Source organism: Salmo salar, chromosome 17 (assembly GCF_965601325.2).
Source record: "Salmo salar chromosome 17, fSalSal1, whole genome shotgun sequence".
NCBI classification, from domain to species: Eukaryota; Metazoa; Chordata; class Actinopteri; order Salmoniformes; family Salmonidae; genus Salmo; species Salmo salar.
In genome coordinates, this window is record NC_138307.1 from 4,273,513 (window position 1) to 4,293,579 (window position 20,067).

Here is a 20,067-nt window from a genome sequence, read left to right on the forward strand (position 1 = left end):
CCCCGAATACAGACCCAGAGGCAGGAGTTTGAAAGGGTTCAGCGTTTGAAGAACTCTCTCCTTTTGAAAATAGGGAACCATTAAGGAAGCCCTCCACTCTCTTTTCTTTTCAGGGGTGGTTTTGGAGAGACAGGTTGAGTGGGGCCAGAGTGTTTTGGCCCATGTGTGCAGGGTTGGGTAGGGTACTTTCTAAATGTAATCAGTTACAGTTACTAGTTACCCATCCAAAAATGTAATCAGTACTGTAACTTCTGGATTACCCAATCTCAGAAACGGGATCTGACTATTTTCAGTTACTTGTAGATTACTTTTCCCCTTAGGAGGCATACGAAGAAGACAAAAATGAATATTACCAATCGAACAACATCTATTGCAAGGTAAATCAATGTTAGTTAGAAAACTGGCCATAAATTAATGTTGCATCTTACGTTATGGGTTGGTTATGTAGGCTTCTTCTAACCCATCACTTTTAACTACAGATAATAATATGATTAGACTATATCTTTACATTAAAAACCAAAGTCTATCAGAATTGCAGTCATTACAATTCATTTAATACCCCTTGAGCTTCAATAACCCCAAAACGAAGGACTTACAGTGCCTTGAGAAAGTATTCACAGCCCTTGACTTTTTCCACATGCTTTGTTACAGCCTGAATTTAAAATGGATTAAATTGAGATTTTGTGTCACTGGTCTACACACAATATATCATCATGTAAACGTGGAATTATGTTTTAGAAATCTTTACTAATTAATACAAATAAGTATCCAACCCCTTTGTTATGGCAAGCCTGAATAAATGCAGAAGTACATATTTGCTCAACAAGTCACATAGTGAGTTGCATGGACTCACTATGTGCAATAATAGTGTTTAACATGATTTTTGATTTGACTACCCTATCTCTGTACCCCACACACAGAATTATCTGTAAGGTCCCTCTGTCGAGCAGTGAATTTCAAACACAGATTCAACCACAAAGACCAGGGAGGTTTTCCAATGCCTCACAAAGAAGGGCACCTAGCTATTGGTAGATGGGTAAAATAAAGTAGACATTCAATATCCCTTTGAACATGGTGAAGTTATTAATTATGCTTTGGATGGTGTATCAATACACCAAAGGATACAGGTGACCTTCCTAACTCAGTTGACGGAGAGGAAGGAAACCACTCAGGGATTTCACCGTTACGCATGCCAATGGTGACTTTAAAACAGAGTTTAATGGCTGTGATAGGAGTTACTCCACAATACTAACCTAAATGATAGAGTGAAAAGATGGAAGCCTGTACAAAATACAAATATTCCAAAACATGCATCCTGTTTGCAATATGGCACTAAAGTAAAATGTGGCAAATAAATGAATGGCTGCATCATGTTATGAGTATGCTTGTCGTCAGCAAGGACGTTTCTTTTACCAAAAAAAAATCTAGGGAATCGAGCTAAGCACAGGCACAATCCTAGAGGAAAACCTGGTTCAGTCTACTTTCCAACAGACACTGGGAGACAAAATCACCTTTCAGAAGGACAACCTAAAACACATGGCCAAATGTACCCTTAAGTTGCTTACCAATCATATATTAAATGTTCCTAAGCGGCCCAGTTACAGTTTTGACTTAAATTGGCATGGAATTCTTTGGCAAGGCTTAAATGGTTGTCTAGCAATGATCAACAACCAACTTGATAGTTTAGAAGGGAGGAACTCCCTCATACATGTATTCCATCAGCTGGGATCCGCACCATGCATCTGTTGCAAAAGCACATTTTTCACTGGCTGTCCACTGGTCGTAAAAACAATGATTGATAAGCAGCTTAAACTTTTAAATTCAACCATTATTAGGTTAAAATACAGATACACATTTGTGAACAGCCATCCACAGCAATCACAATCTGTGAAGCGCAAATAGCTAATAGAGGGCAGCAGTGTGATTCACACCAATGTGGTACAGTATGTGGATATCAATAAAAGTGATATCCGTATCGCCCATAGGCTACACCACGGCTGTCGTCCTTACCAGTTTGAATAGCTTGTATCTGGTGGCAACCCTACCTCCCTTACTGTCACGCCCCTAAACCAGATTGAGGCTACAGTCCAAATGGCACCATATTTCCTATGGTGCACTACTTTTGACCAGAGCCCTATGGGGGACCTTGACAAAAGTAGTGCGCTATATAGGGAATAGGGTGCCATTTGGGACGGACTCTTTTTTTCCCCCCCCAAGGATCGATGCACTACCATCTCATCCATACTCCTCTACTGCATCCTTTCCTTCCCTCCTTTTGATCCAGCTCTCCTTCCTTCCCTCCCACACGTTTTCTCCTTCACTCTCTTTCCTTGGGAAGATCTCTATTGCATACTCCTCGCGTCATCTCTCCTCATCTCCTTCTCAAAACTCATTGGATGCGAAAGCCAGAGGACCCTCCCATCTGACCTTTTCCTCCAATGGGTTTTGAGAAGGAGGTGAGAACACGAGAAGTATGCAATTGAGTTTCTCCCCTTCTCTTCCCCTCCCTCCCTCCTCTCTTTCTGAAGAGGGGATGGTGAAAGTAAGATTGTGTAATTAAGGTCAGTGCAGCGATAAACATCCCAGTTCGGCCCGTAATACAGTAGATGTTTCTGCTACGGTGATGTTCTGGGACGACGCACAGAGTGCGGTATCAAAGTGTGCGGAGTGTGCGATTTTTATGAATTGTTCAGCAGTCTAATGGCTTGGGGGTAGAAGCTGTTGAGGAGCCTTTTGGTCCTAGACTTGATGCTCCGGCACAGCTTGCCGTGCGGTAGCGGAGAAAACAGTCTATAACTTGGTTGACTGGAGTCTCTGACAATTTTCTGGGCTTTCCTCTGACACCGCCTAGTATATAGGTCCTGGATGGAAGGAAGCTTGGCCCCAGTGATGTACTGGGCCGTTCGCACTTCCCTCTGTAGCGCCTTACGGTTAGATGGCGAGCAGTTGCCATACCAGGTGGTGATGCAACCGGTCAGGATGCTCTCGATGGTGCAGCTGTAGAACCCTCCCAAGTTATTACGAAGGTCGAAAGCACCTTTGGCAGCCATTTCAGCTGGGAATCATTTGGAAAAAGATTCTACAAACATATATCCATTGTTTTTGTCAAAATTGCTCAAGTTTATTCAATTTGGTTGGGAATCATTAATGGACAGCAATATTCAAACCTTGTCTCTGATTTTTAAGCAGATTTAAGTCAGGACTGGGACTAGACCACTCAGGAACACTCAGCACCTCTTGGAAGGTCATTCTGGTGTGTCTTTTGCATATAAAAATGTGTATAATTGTAAATATTTTTTTGAACTTTTTATCTGGTCTTTGATCCTTTCGTATTTATTTTGATCTTAACAAACTCCCCAGTCCCTGCCGGTGACAATTATACACATAACATGATGCCGCCACCACAATACTTGAAACCACAAAGGGATCAACAACATTGCATTAATTCCATTTTACTGGCCTGTATGACAAAGTTAAAAAAAAAAGTAAAAAAATCCACTCCAAATAATCCATTCTGTTTGCAACAAGGCTGTTAGGTAAATCTGCACGACAACACGGAAAATAAATTAACTTTTTGACCTAAATTAATAACTACAGGGTTGGGTCAAATCCAATACAACACAACATGCAGCATCATGTTATCAGTATGCTTGTCATCGGCAGGGACTGGGAAGTTTGTCAGGATCAATATAAATATAAAAGGAGCAAAGCTTAGGTCAAACATTTGAGGAAAACCTAACCCTGGGTTAGTTTTATTTTTCAGCGAGACAATTACACAGATGTATTTTATTTATATTTTTACCTTTTATTTAACTAGGCAAGTCGGTTAAGAACAAATTCTTATTTACAATGATGGCCTACCCGGACGACGCTGGGCCAATTGTGCCCTGCCCTATTGGACACCCATTCACAGCCGGATGTGATGCAGTCTGGATTCGAACCAGGTACTGCAGTGACGCCTCTGTGGAGTAAGCTGTGTAGATCTGTAGGAAAACAATGTAATTGAATCCCTTTTTAGATTACATTTTAAGGCAGCAAAATGTGAAAAAAGTTCCAGGGGGTGTAGACTTTCTATAGGTACTGTATTGGGACGTAGGCCATAGTTCACCTCCAAACACTAAAACTGACATTTCTTTACCCTGCATGTAAAGAAGGGGAGCGAAGAGCGTGAATGTAGTGAAAGATTTAAATGGCGTCGGTTTTGGTTTGGTTTTACTGCTCATACCTTGTAATGTTGAGTGAGAACTGTACAGAGGAGCTCACATCAGTTTTGTGTGTGTGTGTCCTGACCCCTTCCCAAGAGGGGTAATGCTTCAGCTGTGAGTGAGGGGCAATTCTGTGATGGATATGACGGGGGTCAAGGGTCACAGGAAAGTACACCCTGCCCCAGACAGACCATTTCTCACCACATCTGACGTGTAGCATTCCCAGAGAAAACACACTCACACCTCATTTCTCATGCGTATGACAACAACCACACACACACACCTCATTTGTCATGTACGTTGGCATGTATTTGACCCCAGAATACTTAATGCCTCCTGAGGAAAAAACAGTCACACCAAAATAAAAAAAACACAGCAGCATACTATTATATTATTTACTTTATTAAATTCAAGCCTCAGTGCGTTTTCATTAGAATGTATTAGATACTAATCATGGGAGATAATTAATAACGCAGTTGGATATTTTGGTCAATGGTTCTGAATTTGAGTACCACAGCAACAAGAAGTTGTCCACATCCTTCCTGCTAATTGGGCAACTTTTGCTAATGTTTTGTTGTCTGAGTGAGGGAAATGCTGTAATTGAAGAGAACTCGATGTATTTAGAAAGATGAGACCTTGAGAATTATAAAAAATACCGCTTCGATGTCATACATGCAAGCCAAAAAGTCCAAATGTGCACTTTCCATTTCCGTTTCATAAAACTCATGCGTCAACGTTTATGATCACAATGTTTAATGTACAGTTACAAGATGACATGCCGCCATACCCTGGGTTGTTCTGAACAGAATGAGCCTATGTTAGTCTATTGTTAATTTTTTTTGCTGTGGAACACTCACTTGAATGCACTCACATAACAATCTGTTTCTCTGAATTGCCTTGTGAAACCCTAACACTGTAAGATAGTCGTTTTTTAACTTAGCTAGTCATGTTGGCAATAGAACAAGCTTTGAAATGATGCCCACCTGACCCAGATAGCGATTTAAAATGGCTGGTTTTTGAATTGTGTAAACAACAACAGTAATTGTGTTATGGCGGTGATGCTGGATTTCTGTTCCAAACAAAACAACTACAAGTGTACTTGCTCTAGTTCCTCAACGGCACAGCTAGGAGAGCTAAAATAATATGTATTGTTGACTGTTCTTTGAGGCATAAAAGTGCATTGAAATAACTTAGGACCTGTGCACACTTTGGAGGTGTGTGTGTGTGTGGGGGGGGGGCGCGCACTTGGAGACACCACAGTTAGTCTTCTCTCTCAAACCCTTCAAAATGTGTTGTCTTATGTTGCACCTACCCCAAATCTTACAACAATATTCTTATAATGTTACTGAATGTATCCAGAGTATTTTCAATCTTTTTTTAATCAAAAGTACACAATGTAAAATGCACATAAAATCAACAGTGTAATGTTTGGTTTCAGTCTTGTCAGGTGAACTGTTGTGTCCTGAACTTTGGTCTAATAATTTTCCCATATTCTCCAACACGCCCCCTTTCAATTGCTACCATGCTTATGCATATTTCTTCTGTAAGAAACATTTCAATTTACCCCTTTCCATATAGACCAACTCCCACGAGTGTAAAGGGTTAAACCCAACCTTAGCCTGTCGTCCTCTCCCTCCCCCTCCTTCTCTCTCACTCGCCCTGTCCCCTTCTTTCTCTGTTTCTCTGTCCATTTTCCCCTGGGCCATGTGAATATAGCAGAGTTCTTAATGGATGAGATAGAGGAATAGAGGTGCGATGCACAATAACAATGGAGACATGGTAACATGTGGCCCATTGTGGATAACCGCTTAGCGGCCTAATAACTGGGTCACTATTTGTCTATCTGTGCACGGAGCATCGTGTGCGTCGTGGAGATGTGTGTGTTTAGGGGAGGAGAAGCGGGGGTTGGACAGAGGGTCCTGGCTGGCCAAGGGCGTAGGGATCGGGGGAGGGGTGAGGTAAGTGGGAGGCCCCCCTGTATGTGTCATTACGAGGGGGTTGAGACAATGGAGGAGGGGGGTGACACAATGAAAGTGACAAGGCAGAAGGACGTAATTGGGACCCTCCTTTTGTATTGGCCTTTTTCTCCCCATTCAATTTCTTTTCTTCTTCCGTCAACAGTCTGATTGCGCCGTTATTTATTTTTTTCCTCTTTCCTTTACATTTCACCCCGGGGCTGTTGTTGTGGTGCTAGCATGCGCGACTTAAAAATAGCCTCTCTCTCCTGAGAGATACAGAAGGAGAGCAAAACAGAAAGAACAACAGATAGAGTTGACGGAGGAGAGGGGGACACTCACGGATGAGGTTGGAACCCAGGTCCTTCTGGCCATTGTCTTGTCTTAAAGGTCCTTGACTAGGTGATTGATATCAACTGAAAATCTTGTTTGATTTATTAATTGATTGGTGTCCCTGTTAGTGGACTAGTGGAGAGCGAGTGACTGAGATACCGACAGTAGACTTGGCTAACTGTGTGTGTGTGTGTGTGTGCATACACAGGATGCCAGCCATGCACTGACCAACAGAAGAGAACCCAAAGACCGATTGAGGCTTGACATCCCCACTACAGCCAAGATGAGCCGGGTCACACTCAGGTAGGGGTGTGTGTGTGTGGGTTGATATGTTTACAAGGTTTGTTTGTGTGCTGTTGTCTTGTATCATAAGCATGTGTATGTGTTTGCATATCTGTAACTACTTGTGTCTCTTATGTGTGTGCATCTCACTCTCTCTGGGCTTGACTGGGCTGGACTGACTATTGAGAGGGATTACAAATGCCTCTGTTCTTTGTTCTCCTGCCGTGACTAGATTAAACTGCCATGTGTGTGTGTGTGTGTGTGTGTGTGTGTGTGCGAGAGTGCCAGTGCGAGAGAGTTTTTAGTACACCATACCTTTGACTCCTGCCCAGTAGCCGATCAGAGACTTCTCACTCTGCAAGCTGAATTTGTAGAGACCTGGCTTCTGGGGGGGGGGGGGGGGGGGTCTCTCTCCATGGCAACCTCGGCTGTCTGTCAGTGCCGCCCATGGCTAGTGCCCCAAGGGACCATAATATCCCAGTCTATCAGTGGTAATGTGACACCCTGTGGTGTGTGTGACTGACTGTGTGTGTGTCTCCACTTCCTGTAGTTGTCACAGTCCCAGGAGCCAGGATGCACAACCTAAACTGATATTCAGCAAACCATGACCAATATATTGACCGTGTGCTCCAGTATTTTCCTTACAATTTAAGAATGGATTCGATACGTACAGAGTTTAAAGAGCTTTACTTTGTAAAGCCTTCCCTGTAGCTCAGTTGGTAGAGCATGGTGTTTGCAACGCCAGGGTTGTGGGTTCGATTCCAACGGGGGGCCAGCACAGAGAAGGAAAAAAAAAGTATGAAATGAAATGTATGCATTCACCACTGTAAGTCACTCTGGATAAGAGCGTTTGCTAAATGACTAAAATGTAAATGGAGAGAACTCACCTAGCTTACTAGCAGTGAAAATGCATTCAACACCAGCAATTGGCTTCGTTTATCACCAATAATTTGCTGTTGACATGGCGACAAAAAAAAAATGGAAAGCAGGTTTGTTGGCAAGGAGATTCGTCAGACCAAAGTTAATCTACGACTAGTCAGTAAAGATTGGGTGTTCCATCTCTTTCTCCTCTCGCTCTTTCCATCCCCTCCCTCTCTCTCTCCCTCTTTGCCTCCCTCCACCACCTCAGAGGAATGGATGTGTTTGTTTGTGTATGCATGGGATGCTAAAAGGGGAGAGGAATGTAGCATGCATGTATTATAGCCTGGCGCTAACAAGCTCTGGCTTCCTCTGATGAGCTTGTTTGTGCCAGCGTTTGTTTTTATGAATGTAAATTTGTTGCAGAGAAGGTGTGTGTGTTGTGTGTGTGTGTGTGTGTGTGTGTGTGTGTGTGTGTGTGTGTGTGTGTGTGTGTGTGTGACCCTGACCCAGGGATGCAGGTGTACTCTTTATCTATGAACTTCCCCATAAACAAAAAGGACAGAGGAGAAAGGAAGGAAGAGGGAGAAATAGAATAAATGACAGTGATGAGTTTGAGTCTCTCTTTCACCAGTTTCTCTCCAAAGCACTGAGCTGGGGCTTTCAACCAGAGATGAACAAGGACAACACAGCCCGATACTGAGAGAGCACGGCCTTTGATAGAGATAGAGGTCTCGTAGATGAGATCAGAGGAAACCGCAGTTTGTATGTGTGTGCGTTTTCACATGTGCGTGTGTGCATTTGCGCAGTGTGTGGGAGTTTTGCACAAGTGTGTGTGTGCCCATGTGTTTGTGTGTGCGTGTGTGTGTAGAGCTCAAGGACATGACTAATGTATGAGGATCATTATGGTAGTCATTAGTGTGTGCAGTATAATGACTAGTGAAGGGTTGTTGTTCTGAGAAAGGACGGAAGAGAAAACAGTCACTGTGGGAAGACTGGGGATATGTTAGAATTGACTACCTGTTGTATCTGGGTGGAATGGGTCAGGTTCATTACCTGCATGGCTGGCATCATTTGAGGAGAGGACTCCTCTGTCTCTGTCACACTGTACTTTTTAACCTCCACAAGGGTCACACACAACCACACTGCATACATACAGTAGTGGATTGTACTGTGCACAACCTCTATCAAATGACATTCACACATACTCACACATCCAATTATGTCCACTATACATTCAGGCAAACACACACTCACACAGCCTTACCTAAATTGAATGCATGCAAACATGCATCCATACTAGTGCATGTACAGTGCCTTAAAATTATAAATATTCACCTACCTACCTACCTTTTAATTTAGTTGTCTAAATGCACAGTTGCTTACAAATCACGCGCGCACACACACATGCATGCTTTCTCTCTCTCTTTTGCTCTCTGTCACTAACGCGCACACACAAACACACACACCCTTCTTTCCTCCATTGTTCCTCCTTGGCAGACCTACCTTCAAGCTCATTTGTTTGTCTATTAATGTAGCCCTCAGGAAACAGCAAATGGATCTGAAGTGGATGCTAGGGAGAGGGCGAGTGTGTGCATCTGTGTTTCTCTAGTGTGTGTGTGTGTGCCTCTGTGTGTGCACCATGTCCTTTTTGCTCACCACTAACACATGGTCCTATGTTGTTGATCAAGGCTTATATGATAGACAGTTGATTACCTTGCTCATTCAGGTTGATTTGCTTGCGTCTAATTTTCTCTTGTCCTCCCTTTCATCATTTTATTCCTCTTTTGCTGACTTGCCTAATGCTCCTCCCTCCCTCCCTCTTACTTTTTCTTTGATGCATAACCACTGTAATCAGGCTTCTGTTCTCCTTCTCTCCTGTCTGTGTGTATGAGTGACAGTCAGTTCTCCTGTGTTCGTAGCAGACCCCCGGAGCCACACAACTAATTACACTGCCCTAATGAGCACAGTGCAGGACAGGCAGCCAGCCAGTAGGTCATCCCTGGTGTGTGTGTGTGTGTGTGTGTGTGTGTGTGTGTGTGTGTGTGTGTGTGTGTGTGTGTGTGTGTGTGTGTGTGTGTGTGTGTGTGTGTGTGTGTGTGTGTGTGTGTGTGTGTGTGTGTGTGTGTGTGTGTGTGTGTGTGTGTGTGTGCGAGAGAGAGAGGGAGGGAGAACATTTGTGTTTGCGTATGCATGATTTGATTGGATTTATTTGTATTATAGTGGCATCCATCTTCAGGATGCCCAGCCCACATGGGCCTATAAGACAATGAGTATGTTTACATGCACACTAATAATTTGATATTAAACTGATTATGGCAGTAGTCATTTAAACACTTTACTCTGCTAATCTTGAAAGGTCAAAATCGAAGAAAGCATACACTGATTAAAACACCTTGTTTTCTGAGCTAGCTTTCAAATGATTAGGACATGTCAACAGCTTAATCAGCGTTCCAACTGTGTATTTGATCTGCACCTGTGCCAGCAACGGTAGCGCAAGCCTCGCTCTTACATGCGAATGACGAGAGTTCAAATAAATACATACAGTTGAAGTCGGAAGTTTACATACACTTAGGTTGGAGTCATTAAAACTCGTTTTTCAACCACTCCACAAATTTCTTGTTAACAAACTATAGTTTTGGCAAGTCGGTTAGGACATCTACTTTGGGCATGACACAAGTAGTTTTTCCAACAATTGTTTATAGTCAAATTATTTCACTTATAATTCACTGTATCACAATTCCAGTGGGTCAGAAGTTTACTTACACTAAGTTGACTGTGCCTTTAAACAGCTTGGAAAATCCCAGAAAATTATGTCATGGCTTTAGAAGCTTCTGATAGGCTAATTGACGACATAATTTGAGTCAATTGGAGGTGTACATGTGGATGTATTTCAAGGCCTACCTTCAAACTCAGTGCCTCTTTGCTTGACATCATGGGAAAATCAAAAGAAATCAGCCAAGACCTCAGAAAAAAAATTGTAGACCTCCACAAGTTTGGTTCATCCTTGGGAGCAATTTCCAAATGCCTGAAGGTACCACGTTCATTTGTACAAACAATAGTATGCAAGTATAAACACCATGGGACCACGCAGCCATCATACCACTCAGGAAGGAGACGCGCTCTGTCTCCTAGAGATGAACGTACTTTGGTGCGAAAAGTGCAACTCAATCACAGAACAACATCAAAGGACCTTGTGAAGATGCTGGAGGAAACAGGTACAAAAGTATCTATAGCCACAGTAAAACGAGTCCTATATCAACATAACCTGAAAGGCCGCTCAGCAAGGAAGAAGCCACGGCTCCAAAACCGCCATAAAAAAGCCAGACTACGGTTTGCAACTGCACATGGAGACAAAGATCGTACTTTTTGGAGAAATGTCCACTGGTCTGATGAAACAAAAATAGAACTGTTTGGCCATAATGACCATCGTTATGTTTGGAGGAAAAAGGGGGAGGCTTGCAGGCCGAAGAACACCATCCCAACCGTGAAGCACAGGGGTGGCAGCATCATGTTGTGGGGGTGCTTTGCTGCAGGAGGGACTGGTGCACTTCACAAAATAGATGGCATCATGATTTAGGAAAATTTGGTGGATAAATTGAAGCAACATCTCAAGACATCAGTCAGGAAGTTAAAGCTTGGTTGCAAATGGGTCTTCCAAATGGACAATGACCCCAAGCATACTTCCAAAGTTGTGGCAAAATGGCTTAAGGACAACGAAGTCAAGGTATTGGAGTGGCCATCACAAAGCCCTGACCTCAATCCCATAGAAAACGTGTGGGCAGAACTGAAAAAGTGTGTGCGAGCAACAAGGCCTACAAACCTGACTCAGTTACACCAGCTCTGTCAGGAGGAATGGGCCAAACTTATTGTGGGAAGCTTGTGGAAGGCTACCTGAAATGTTTGACCCAAGTTAAACAATTTAAAGGCAATGCTACCAAATACTAATTGAGTGTATGTAAACTTCTCACCCACTGGGAATGTGATGAAATAAATAAAAGCTGAAATAAATAATTCTCTGTACTATTATTCTGACATTTCACATTCCTAAAATAAAGTAGTGATCCTAACTGACCTAAGACAGGGAATTTTTACTAGGATTAAATGTCAGGACTTGTGAAACTGAGTTTAAATGTATTTGGCCAAGGTGTATGTAAACTTCCGACTTCAACTGTAGTTTTCTCATACAAACTTTATATGTCCAAACTCCTAATAGGCTTCGCAAAAATAACATGGTCGCTGTGGTAAAACTTTGATTTGGTTTGGTGGTTGATTTTCTGCATTTATTTAAGTCCCATCAGTAGCCTGATTTCAGATGTGTCCATGTAAACAGGATTATTAGGGGAATCATTATTCTTGCAAAGCATGTAAACGTTTTAAACAAACTATTTAAGTATTTGGACAAGTTCACCTATGTGCATTAGGTAGTCATAAGTTTGGTATTTGAAATTGTCATTTTGGAGTCACTTTTATTGTAAATAAGAATAGAATGTTTCTAAACACTTCTACATTAATGTGGATGCTACCATGATTACGGATGATCATGAATTCATTGTGAATAAGGATGAGTGAGAAAGTTGCAGAGGAACCAAGGTCGTACCCGCAAAGAAAGGTTAACCTCCCCTGGTACTGGTAATGGTGAGAGGTTAACCTCCCCTGGTACTGGTAATGGTGAGAGGTTAACCTCCCCTGGTAATGGTGAGAGGTTAACCTCCCCTGGTACTGGTCATGGTGAGAGGTTAACCTCCCCTGGTACTGGTCATGGTGAGAGGTTAACCTCCCCTGGTACTGGTAATGGTGAGAGGTTAACCTCCCCTGGTACTGGTCATGGTGAGAGGTTAACCTCCCCTGGTACTGGTCATGGTGAGAGGTTAACCTCCCCTGGTACTGGTAATGGTGAGAGGTTAACCTCCCCTGGTACTGGTAATGGTGAGAGGTTAACCTCCCCTGGTACTGGTAATGGTGAGAGGTTAACCTCCCCTGGTACTGGTAATGGTGAGAGGTTAGCGTCTATTGGGGGTGTCTTTGTGCCTCTAACTTTCTCACTCATCATTATTCACGATTCGTTCAGGATCATCCGTAATCATGGTAGCATCCACATTAATGTAGAAGTGTTCAGAAAGCATTCCTAGGGAAACAAAAAAGAATTGACACTCAAAACATAAAAACCTTTGGCTTCTAAGCTTTGGAAATAACATTTGCACCCAGGAATACTTATTTTTCTAAATAGCCATTCAAGTTTGTCTTAATCACTAATCCAGAATTGTTATGGTTTCTGTTGTTGCATTTTATCCTAGTTACTCTTAAATCATCATATAAAGTACAGTAAAATAAAAAGTACCGTTCATTCTCTATCCCATTCATTCTTCTTCCCTAAATTGCAGACTGTACATAGATGCTTTTCTTCATCAATGGCATTGAACCTACCTACTTCAATTGCCAGAGGCACTATCCCGGTTCTCGACTGGGCATACAGGGTCTTTTGATGCACATTTGAGTGTGTACGTGTGTAAATTTGTGGCCAGCCAGATCTAGTCATTAGCTCCATCCCCCTGCTTAGTGGTGTGTTGGTAAACCTTTGCAGGTTCTCTGTGGGAATCCTTCCCCTCTGTCTACTAGGGTCTAATGGCAGCCTGGTGTGTGTGTACCCGATAAAGAGGGTATGTGTTTACAGCCTTGGAATGCGTCCCTAATGATACCACATTCCGTCTATAGTACACTACTTTTGAACAAAGTCATAGGGCTCTGGTCAAAAGTAGTGCACTATATAGGGTGCCATTTGGGACACACATTAGGTCTAAGGACAGCCTGCCCTGTGGCCTGAAGCCAATCATGTTCGAAAGGCAAGCAGCTGAACCTAGCATCACACACCTCTCCGCTCCACCACGCTCCAGCGCCGTACTTACACAACCTGACAGGGCAGGTTTCACACGCTTGCATAAGCGCAGCTGGACCATGTAAATGGCAGTTAATTCACCTTGACCTTGTTCACTCAACCACTGTCTGTCTCAGAGAGCGAGGGAAGGGGAGAGAGAGAGAGTGACTGTGTGTATTTGTCTCTGTGTCCAAGGGTTAAAGTTCTCAGTCACTGTGGCGGATATCCATCATATGGATTCTGGAGGTCGTTTTTGAGATCCGTGTAGATCCGCAATAAAAATCTCTTGGGGAGGGGGGGGGGGAGGCTGGTTTGGAGATGACCGCTTAATACAGAAGCATGTCTGTTCTACAAAATAAATGGCGTAATAAATATATTGTCAAAAGTAATTTTTTCTGTTACGCTTTGTGTACTGAACTGACATGCATGATTGTTGCTGACACTGATGTTCAGAGGAAGGGAATGAAATAGTCTAGAATGTTCACCACCACCACCGCGGCACTCAACTAAAACTGCGGTGCGTGGCTTACTGTAACTGCTGGGAAAGTAATTAAGACTCAACTTGATCACTCAGGGTTGAACTTTCCAGTGCTATTATTTTTGTCATGTTATTAAAACCAAATCAGACGGCCATCTAGTAGATGAGTTGACCTATTTACCCAGTTGGCTTGTTGTGTGTTCGATGAGGGAGAAATAGTCTTCACAAGGCACGTTCAAGTTGTAAGAGCCATGGGGGAGGAGACATGTATTCTGACAAGCAGCAATAATAACGATCAGGATGTTGTGTCCAATGGGGTAAATGCAGATGGACCAACCCCATGCGTTGGGCCTATATTTACTGCTACTATGCTGCATCATTTGGGCTACAGGTGATAATGCTTATGGCTAATGGTACATCTGATAATATAGCCTATCCATGGTCTATATGATCAGATGTGCCATTAGCAATAAGCTAATGGCACAGATTTTAACATAATAATTTGTAAATTATTTTTACCACTATGTTATTGGGCTAATTTCTGCAGGTGGAAATTATACTTTTGAATGTGTCAGTATAATTAAATGTTTATTAATTTGGGAGTAAAAAGTCACCGGACCCCCTAAACAAGGGGATTAGAATTGGTTTTACTTGCAGGTAAATACATGTACAAAATGATCCTCTTTCCCTAGAAACATGGTCTTTACTTTTTTACATGAAAGGGGAGGTTAACTTGGCCCCAGACCATCGATCAGATTTTTTGTTTGTTGCTTTAACCCCTGTGTGTGTGTGTGTGTGTGTGTGTGTGTGTGTGTGTGTGTGTGTGTGTGTGTGTGTGTGTGTGTGTGTGTGTCACAAGTGTATGTAAAAGCTTGTAAATGTAAAGACTGAACGTACTCTAGAAAAGTGATGTGGGTGTATGTTTTACTGTGTGTGTGTTCCTATTTGTGTGTTTCTGTGTTCCTGTTAACATTTTTGTGTGTGTGAGTGAGATAGTTTGTGTTTTGTCTCTGCAGCCCCCTGACCGAGACAGTGGAACTCTCTGGAGAACAGGGGCCGCTGGGGATCCACGTCGTCCCCTACTGCTCCTCGCTGAGTGGACGGTGAGGAACACACACATTTACTTTCACTCACTCACTGTAACTCACTCACTCTGACACATTCTCTCCCCATACGTTGAAGGCTGTTTGTGTGTGTGTGTTCAAACTGTATTTCTCATCCATTCTCAGGACCCTGGGCCTGCACATTAAAGGTATCGAAGCGAACAGTCGCTCCAAGAGAGAGGGCATATTCCGGGAGGATGAGTGCATTGTTCAGATTAACGGCACCGAGCTAATGGACAAGACATTTGCCCAGTACGTACCTCGGCTCTACGCTATCGCAGGATGAGTCTCAAATGTCTCCGTATTCCCTTTATAGTGCACTCCTTTTGACCAGGCCCATAAGTCCCTGGTCAAAAGTAGTGCGCTATGTAGGGAATAGGTTCCCATTTGAGACTCAACCTTGTATCATTTTGGATGCAAGCCTGCTCTACACTATCACACGTCTACCATTGTGAGGCCGGTCTGTCACTCAGTTTCCCTTTTATTAGGAGCCCTTAATCCCTGCTCTTACAAATCCTCCCTATTCCTGGATTTATCTCACACCACATCTCCACAGCAACAAAAGGGTGTGAGAGAGAAAACCAAAGCGAGAAACACTCATTCTCTCGCTTCACTGTTGTCGGGAAGAGGTTAATTTAGTACTATCACAACATTGATTAGACTTCAAAAGGAGTGGGACAGTAGCTGTGAGGGCTAGTGAATGAGAAAGATAAGGGAGAGACAAACAGTAAAAAGAGAGAGAATTGGTGGGGTATCAAGGAGGATTGTCTCATCCCGTACCTGAATGAAATGCCCAGTAAAAGAGATGGACCTTGTTAGACCTTGGACCTTGACAATAGGTCTGACACGGCTGGCCTGGTCCTGGATAACCAGTTACTACTAGTGACTACTACTATAGATTACTTGTCTCTAGCGAATTGACTCTTGATGGTAGTAAGCTTGAGTTTGTACTGGTGTTGATACCGATGGAAGCTCTGTGCTTGGTGTACTAGTAACTACTACTAGAGTGACAGTGTGATCTTCCAACTCATTTCCATAAATACACAGTGGAAAACCGTACAATCAAGTCTGATATCACAGTATTCTCAACCTTCAGTCATGTCCTCCGAAGACGGACATTGATGATGTATCTTCCTCCCACACCCACAGGTCACAGGAATTTTTCCGTCAGGCCATGTGTTCCCCTCTGGTGCGCCTGGAGATCCTGCCGCTGGCCAACAAGCAGCGCTACGAGAAACGCCTCATCGGGCAGCTCTTCACCGACGGTCACGACTACATCCCCAAAGCCAAGAGCCCCCTCATGATCCACCAAAAAATGGACGCAAAACCAGAAGTGAAACCAGAACAGATCAATCCCAAACTGGAGCCGAGACGTCCAGACCTCCATATCCTACGCTCCAAGACCCCTGATCTGCCAGCTTCTCTCACCCCGCTAGGGGAGCACCAGACTGGGCACATCCCAGAGGAGATGCCCCTCAGTGTGTCCCCAGCCCTGGTGGTCAGGGATCGGGATAGGGCCTCCCCTACGGCGATGGGGGGCAGCGAGAGCCCTCTGCCCCGGGGAAAGAGTCCCACTGGGCTCCCTAACCTGGCCAACCTGACTAACCAGAAGGGAGGCCGGAAGCTGAAGATTGACCTGAACAAAGGTATGGAGGCACTATGGAAAAGGGGGACACTATAGCTGTGTTCAAATACCCATACTAACATACTGTATACTACATACTTAATGAGTATATACCATTAGTTCATTTTAGTATACTGGAAATGAACAATATCGTTTCAGATGAGTGTAATAGAGCTTCATCTGTCAACCCGGAAGTTGATGCTGTTGCTATGCAACCTCTTGATAGCTTGTTAGCTTAACAAATGACTAGCTAAACATTTTATGTTTTCGGGTGTGTTCGTAAATTCGAGTTGGAGTGCCAGAGTGTGCTCTGGGCGTTCGTAAATCCAGAGCGTTGTCAGATTGTCCGTTCATAAATTCAGAGCGTTTCGCTCTCGGAGAGTTCAGAGCGCACACTGGACGCTCTGGTCAAGGAGTAAGGTTGATCCCAGCGTTCAATGGCAGTCAAGCACCCAAGCTAACTGTAACTCTGCTGCTGGCAACAATTTAATGACGCTTTTTTTTGCAGACGTTTACTGACACCGGCCATATTCAACGGGTGTTGCGCTTTCGTCAATTATTCTGCGCAATAGTGCTCTGAAATCGGAATAGATAGCCATTGAATCGCACGACTATACCACGTAGCAAGAATGACGTGAATAATCAAGTCAATAAACGTTGGTTAGTTAGTTAGATAGCAGATAGTTAATATACTGCCTGGCTAGTTTGATGTATTAGTAGCCAACTAACGTTAGGTAACTAGCTAACATACCAGTACATACTGCTGTAATGCTATGCGGTTTGTAAGGATAGCATAGCTAACCAATTGTCATCCAACATAACGTGTAACGTAACTTATTTGAAAAGGCATGACTTTACGTTTTCTTAACATTTGTCATAATTAGTTTGTATCCGCTCTCGTCGGACAGCCATTTTCTTCAAATCTGAAAGGTTATGAAGCCATGCCCATTTTCGGAAGAATTGCATTGTGGGGCAGCAGGTAGCCTAGTGGTTAGAGCTTTGGACGAGTAACCGAAAGGTTGCAGAATCGAATCCCCGAGCTGACAAGGTAAAAATATGTTGTTCTGTCCCTGAACAAGGCAGTTAACCCACTGTTCCCCGGTAGGCTGTCATTGTTAATAAGAATATGTTCTTAACTGACTAGTTAAATAAAAATACTAATAATAAAAATATATATATGGGCCCTAAAAGCACAGAAATGGTGTCCACTGCATGTATACTTCGTATTTTGCCGAATTTAGTACGTCATCTGGGAACTTTTGGCATACTAACTATATCTATATTAAGCATATACTCAATTCACGTCACAAATAGTATAGTTAGTGCTGTTAGTATGAGTATTCAAACACAGCTTGCAGTGGGGGGGAAAAGTATTTGATCCCCTGCAAATTTTGTACGTTTGCCCACTTACAATGAAATGATCAGTCTATAATTTTAATAGTAGGTTTATTTGAACAGTGAGAGACAGAATAACAACAACAAAAAATCCAGAAAAACGCATGTCAAAAATGTTATAAAATGATTTGCATTTTAATGAGGGAAATAAGTATTTGGCCCCTCTGCAAAACATGACTTAGTACTTGGTGGCAAAACCCTTGTTGGCAATCACAGAGGTCAGACGTTTCTTGTAGTTGGCCACCAGGTTTGCACACATCTCAGGAGGGATTTTGTCCCACTCCTCTTTGCAGATCTTCTCCAAGTCATTAAGGTTTCGAGGCTGACGTTTGGCAACTCGAACCTTCAGCTCCCTCCACAGATTTTCTATGGGATTAAGGTCTGGAGACTGGCTAGGCCACTCCAGGACCTTAATGTGCTTCTTCTTGAGCTACTCCTTTGTTGCCTTGGCTGTGTGTTTTGGGTCATTGTCATGCTGGAATACCCATCCACGACCCATTTTCAGTGCCCTGGCTGAGGGAAGGAGGTTCTCACCCAAGATTTGACGGTACATGGCCCCGGCCATCGTCCCTTTGATGCGGTGAACTTGTCCTGTCCCCTTAGCGGAAAAACACCCCCAAAGCATAATGTTTCCACCTCCATGTTTGACGGTGGAGATGGTGTTCTTGGGGTCATAGGCAGCATTCCTCCTCCTCCAAACACGGTGAGTTGAGTTAATGTCAAAGAGCTCTATTTTGGTCTCATCTGACCACAACACTTTCACCAGTTGTCCTCTGAGTCATTCAGATGTTCATTGGCAAACTTCAGATGTGCATGTATATGTATTCTTGAGCAGGGCGCTGCAGGATTTCAGTCCTTCACGGCGTAGTGTGTTACCAATTGTTTTCTTGGTGATTATGGTCCCAGCTGCCTTAAGATCATTGACCAGATCCTCCTGTGTAGTTCTGGGCTGATTCCTCACCGTTCTCATGATCATTGCAACTCCATGAGGTGAGATCTTGCATGGAGCCCCAGGCTGAGGGATATTGACAGTTATTTTGTGTTTCTTCCATTTGCGAATAATCGCACCAACTGTTGTCACCTTCTCACTAAGCTGCTTGGCGAAAGTCTTGTAGCCCATTCCAGCCTTGTGTAGGTCTACGATCTTGTCCCTGACATCCTTGGAGAGCTCTTTGGTCTTGGCCATGGTGGACAGGTTGGAATCTGATTGATTGCTTCTGTGGACAGGTGTCTTTTTTACAGGTAACAAGCTGCGGTTAGGAGCACTCCCTTTAAGACTGTGCTCCTAATCTCAGCTCGTTACCTGTATAAAAGACACCTGGGAGCCAGAAATCTTTCAGATTGAGAGGGGGTCAAATACTTATTTCCCTCATTAAAATGCAAATCAATTTATAACATTTTTGACATGCGTTTTTCTGGATACTTTTGTTGTTATTCTGTCTCTCACTATTCAAATAAACCTACCATTAAAATTATAGACTGATCCTTTCTTTGTCTGTGGGCAAATTTACAAAATCAGCAGGGGATCAAATACTTTTTTCCCCCCACTGTATGTGTTATAGAGCACACTAAGATGATCCACCACCTTATTGGTTCACAACATTTCGATCAAAACGGATCTTCAACAGGTTTTTGTTCTTTTGTAAAGGTATAAGGTCTTGCCGTGTTGGGGTCAATTTAGTTTCCAATCCAGTTGATTCAGTGAAAGGAAATTTAAATCATGAATTGAATCATCGTGGAAAACAACGGACATATCAGAGTTTTTAATTGAAAACTGAATTCTTAGTCTGCGTTTACACAGGCAGCCCAAATCTCTTATTTTGTCATATCAGATATTTTGCCAAAAGATCAGAATTGGGCTGCCTGTGTAAACCCAGATTTAGAGATTATGTGGTTGTGCTCTTCCATGGTTAAAGTGGCAATCAGCTGTAGAAACAATAACAATTTGATCCCTGCCCC

At 43.1% G+C, this 20,067-nt stretch overlaps 1 protein-coding gene across 3 annotated transcripts in view; it reads left to right on the forward strand.

Annotated features, from left to right (window-relative positions):
- The window catches only part of pard3ba (par-3 family cell polarity regulator beta a), a 189,249-nt gene that overhangs the window by 62,938 nt on the left and 106,244 nt on the right, over positions 1-20,067 (forward strand). The window contains exons 1-5 of one of the 3 annotated variants that reach the window (XM_014151298.3): positions 6,225-6,562; positions 6,702-6,796; positions 15,003-15,089; positions 15,216-15,341; positions 16,239-16,735. In XM_014151298.3, coding sequence (XP_014006773.3) covers positions 6,777-6,796; positions 15,003-15,089; positions 15,216-15,341; positions 16,239-16,735 — 730 coding nt within the window. In that variant the 5' untranslated portion in view covers positions 6,225-6,562; positions 6,702-6,776. Of the gene's footprint in view, positions 1-6,224; positions 6,563-6,701; positions 6,797-15,002; positions 15,090-15,215; positions 15,342-16,238; positions 16,736-20,067 lie in introns of those variants that run through there. The other 2 variants (XM_014151299.3, XM_014151297.3) reach the window with 2 other exon arrangements.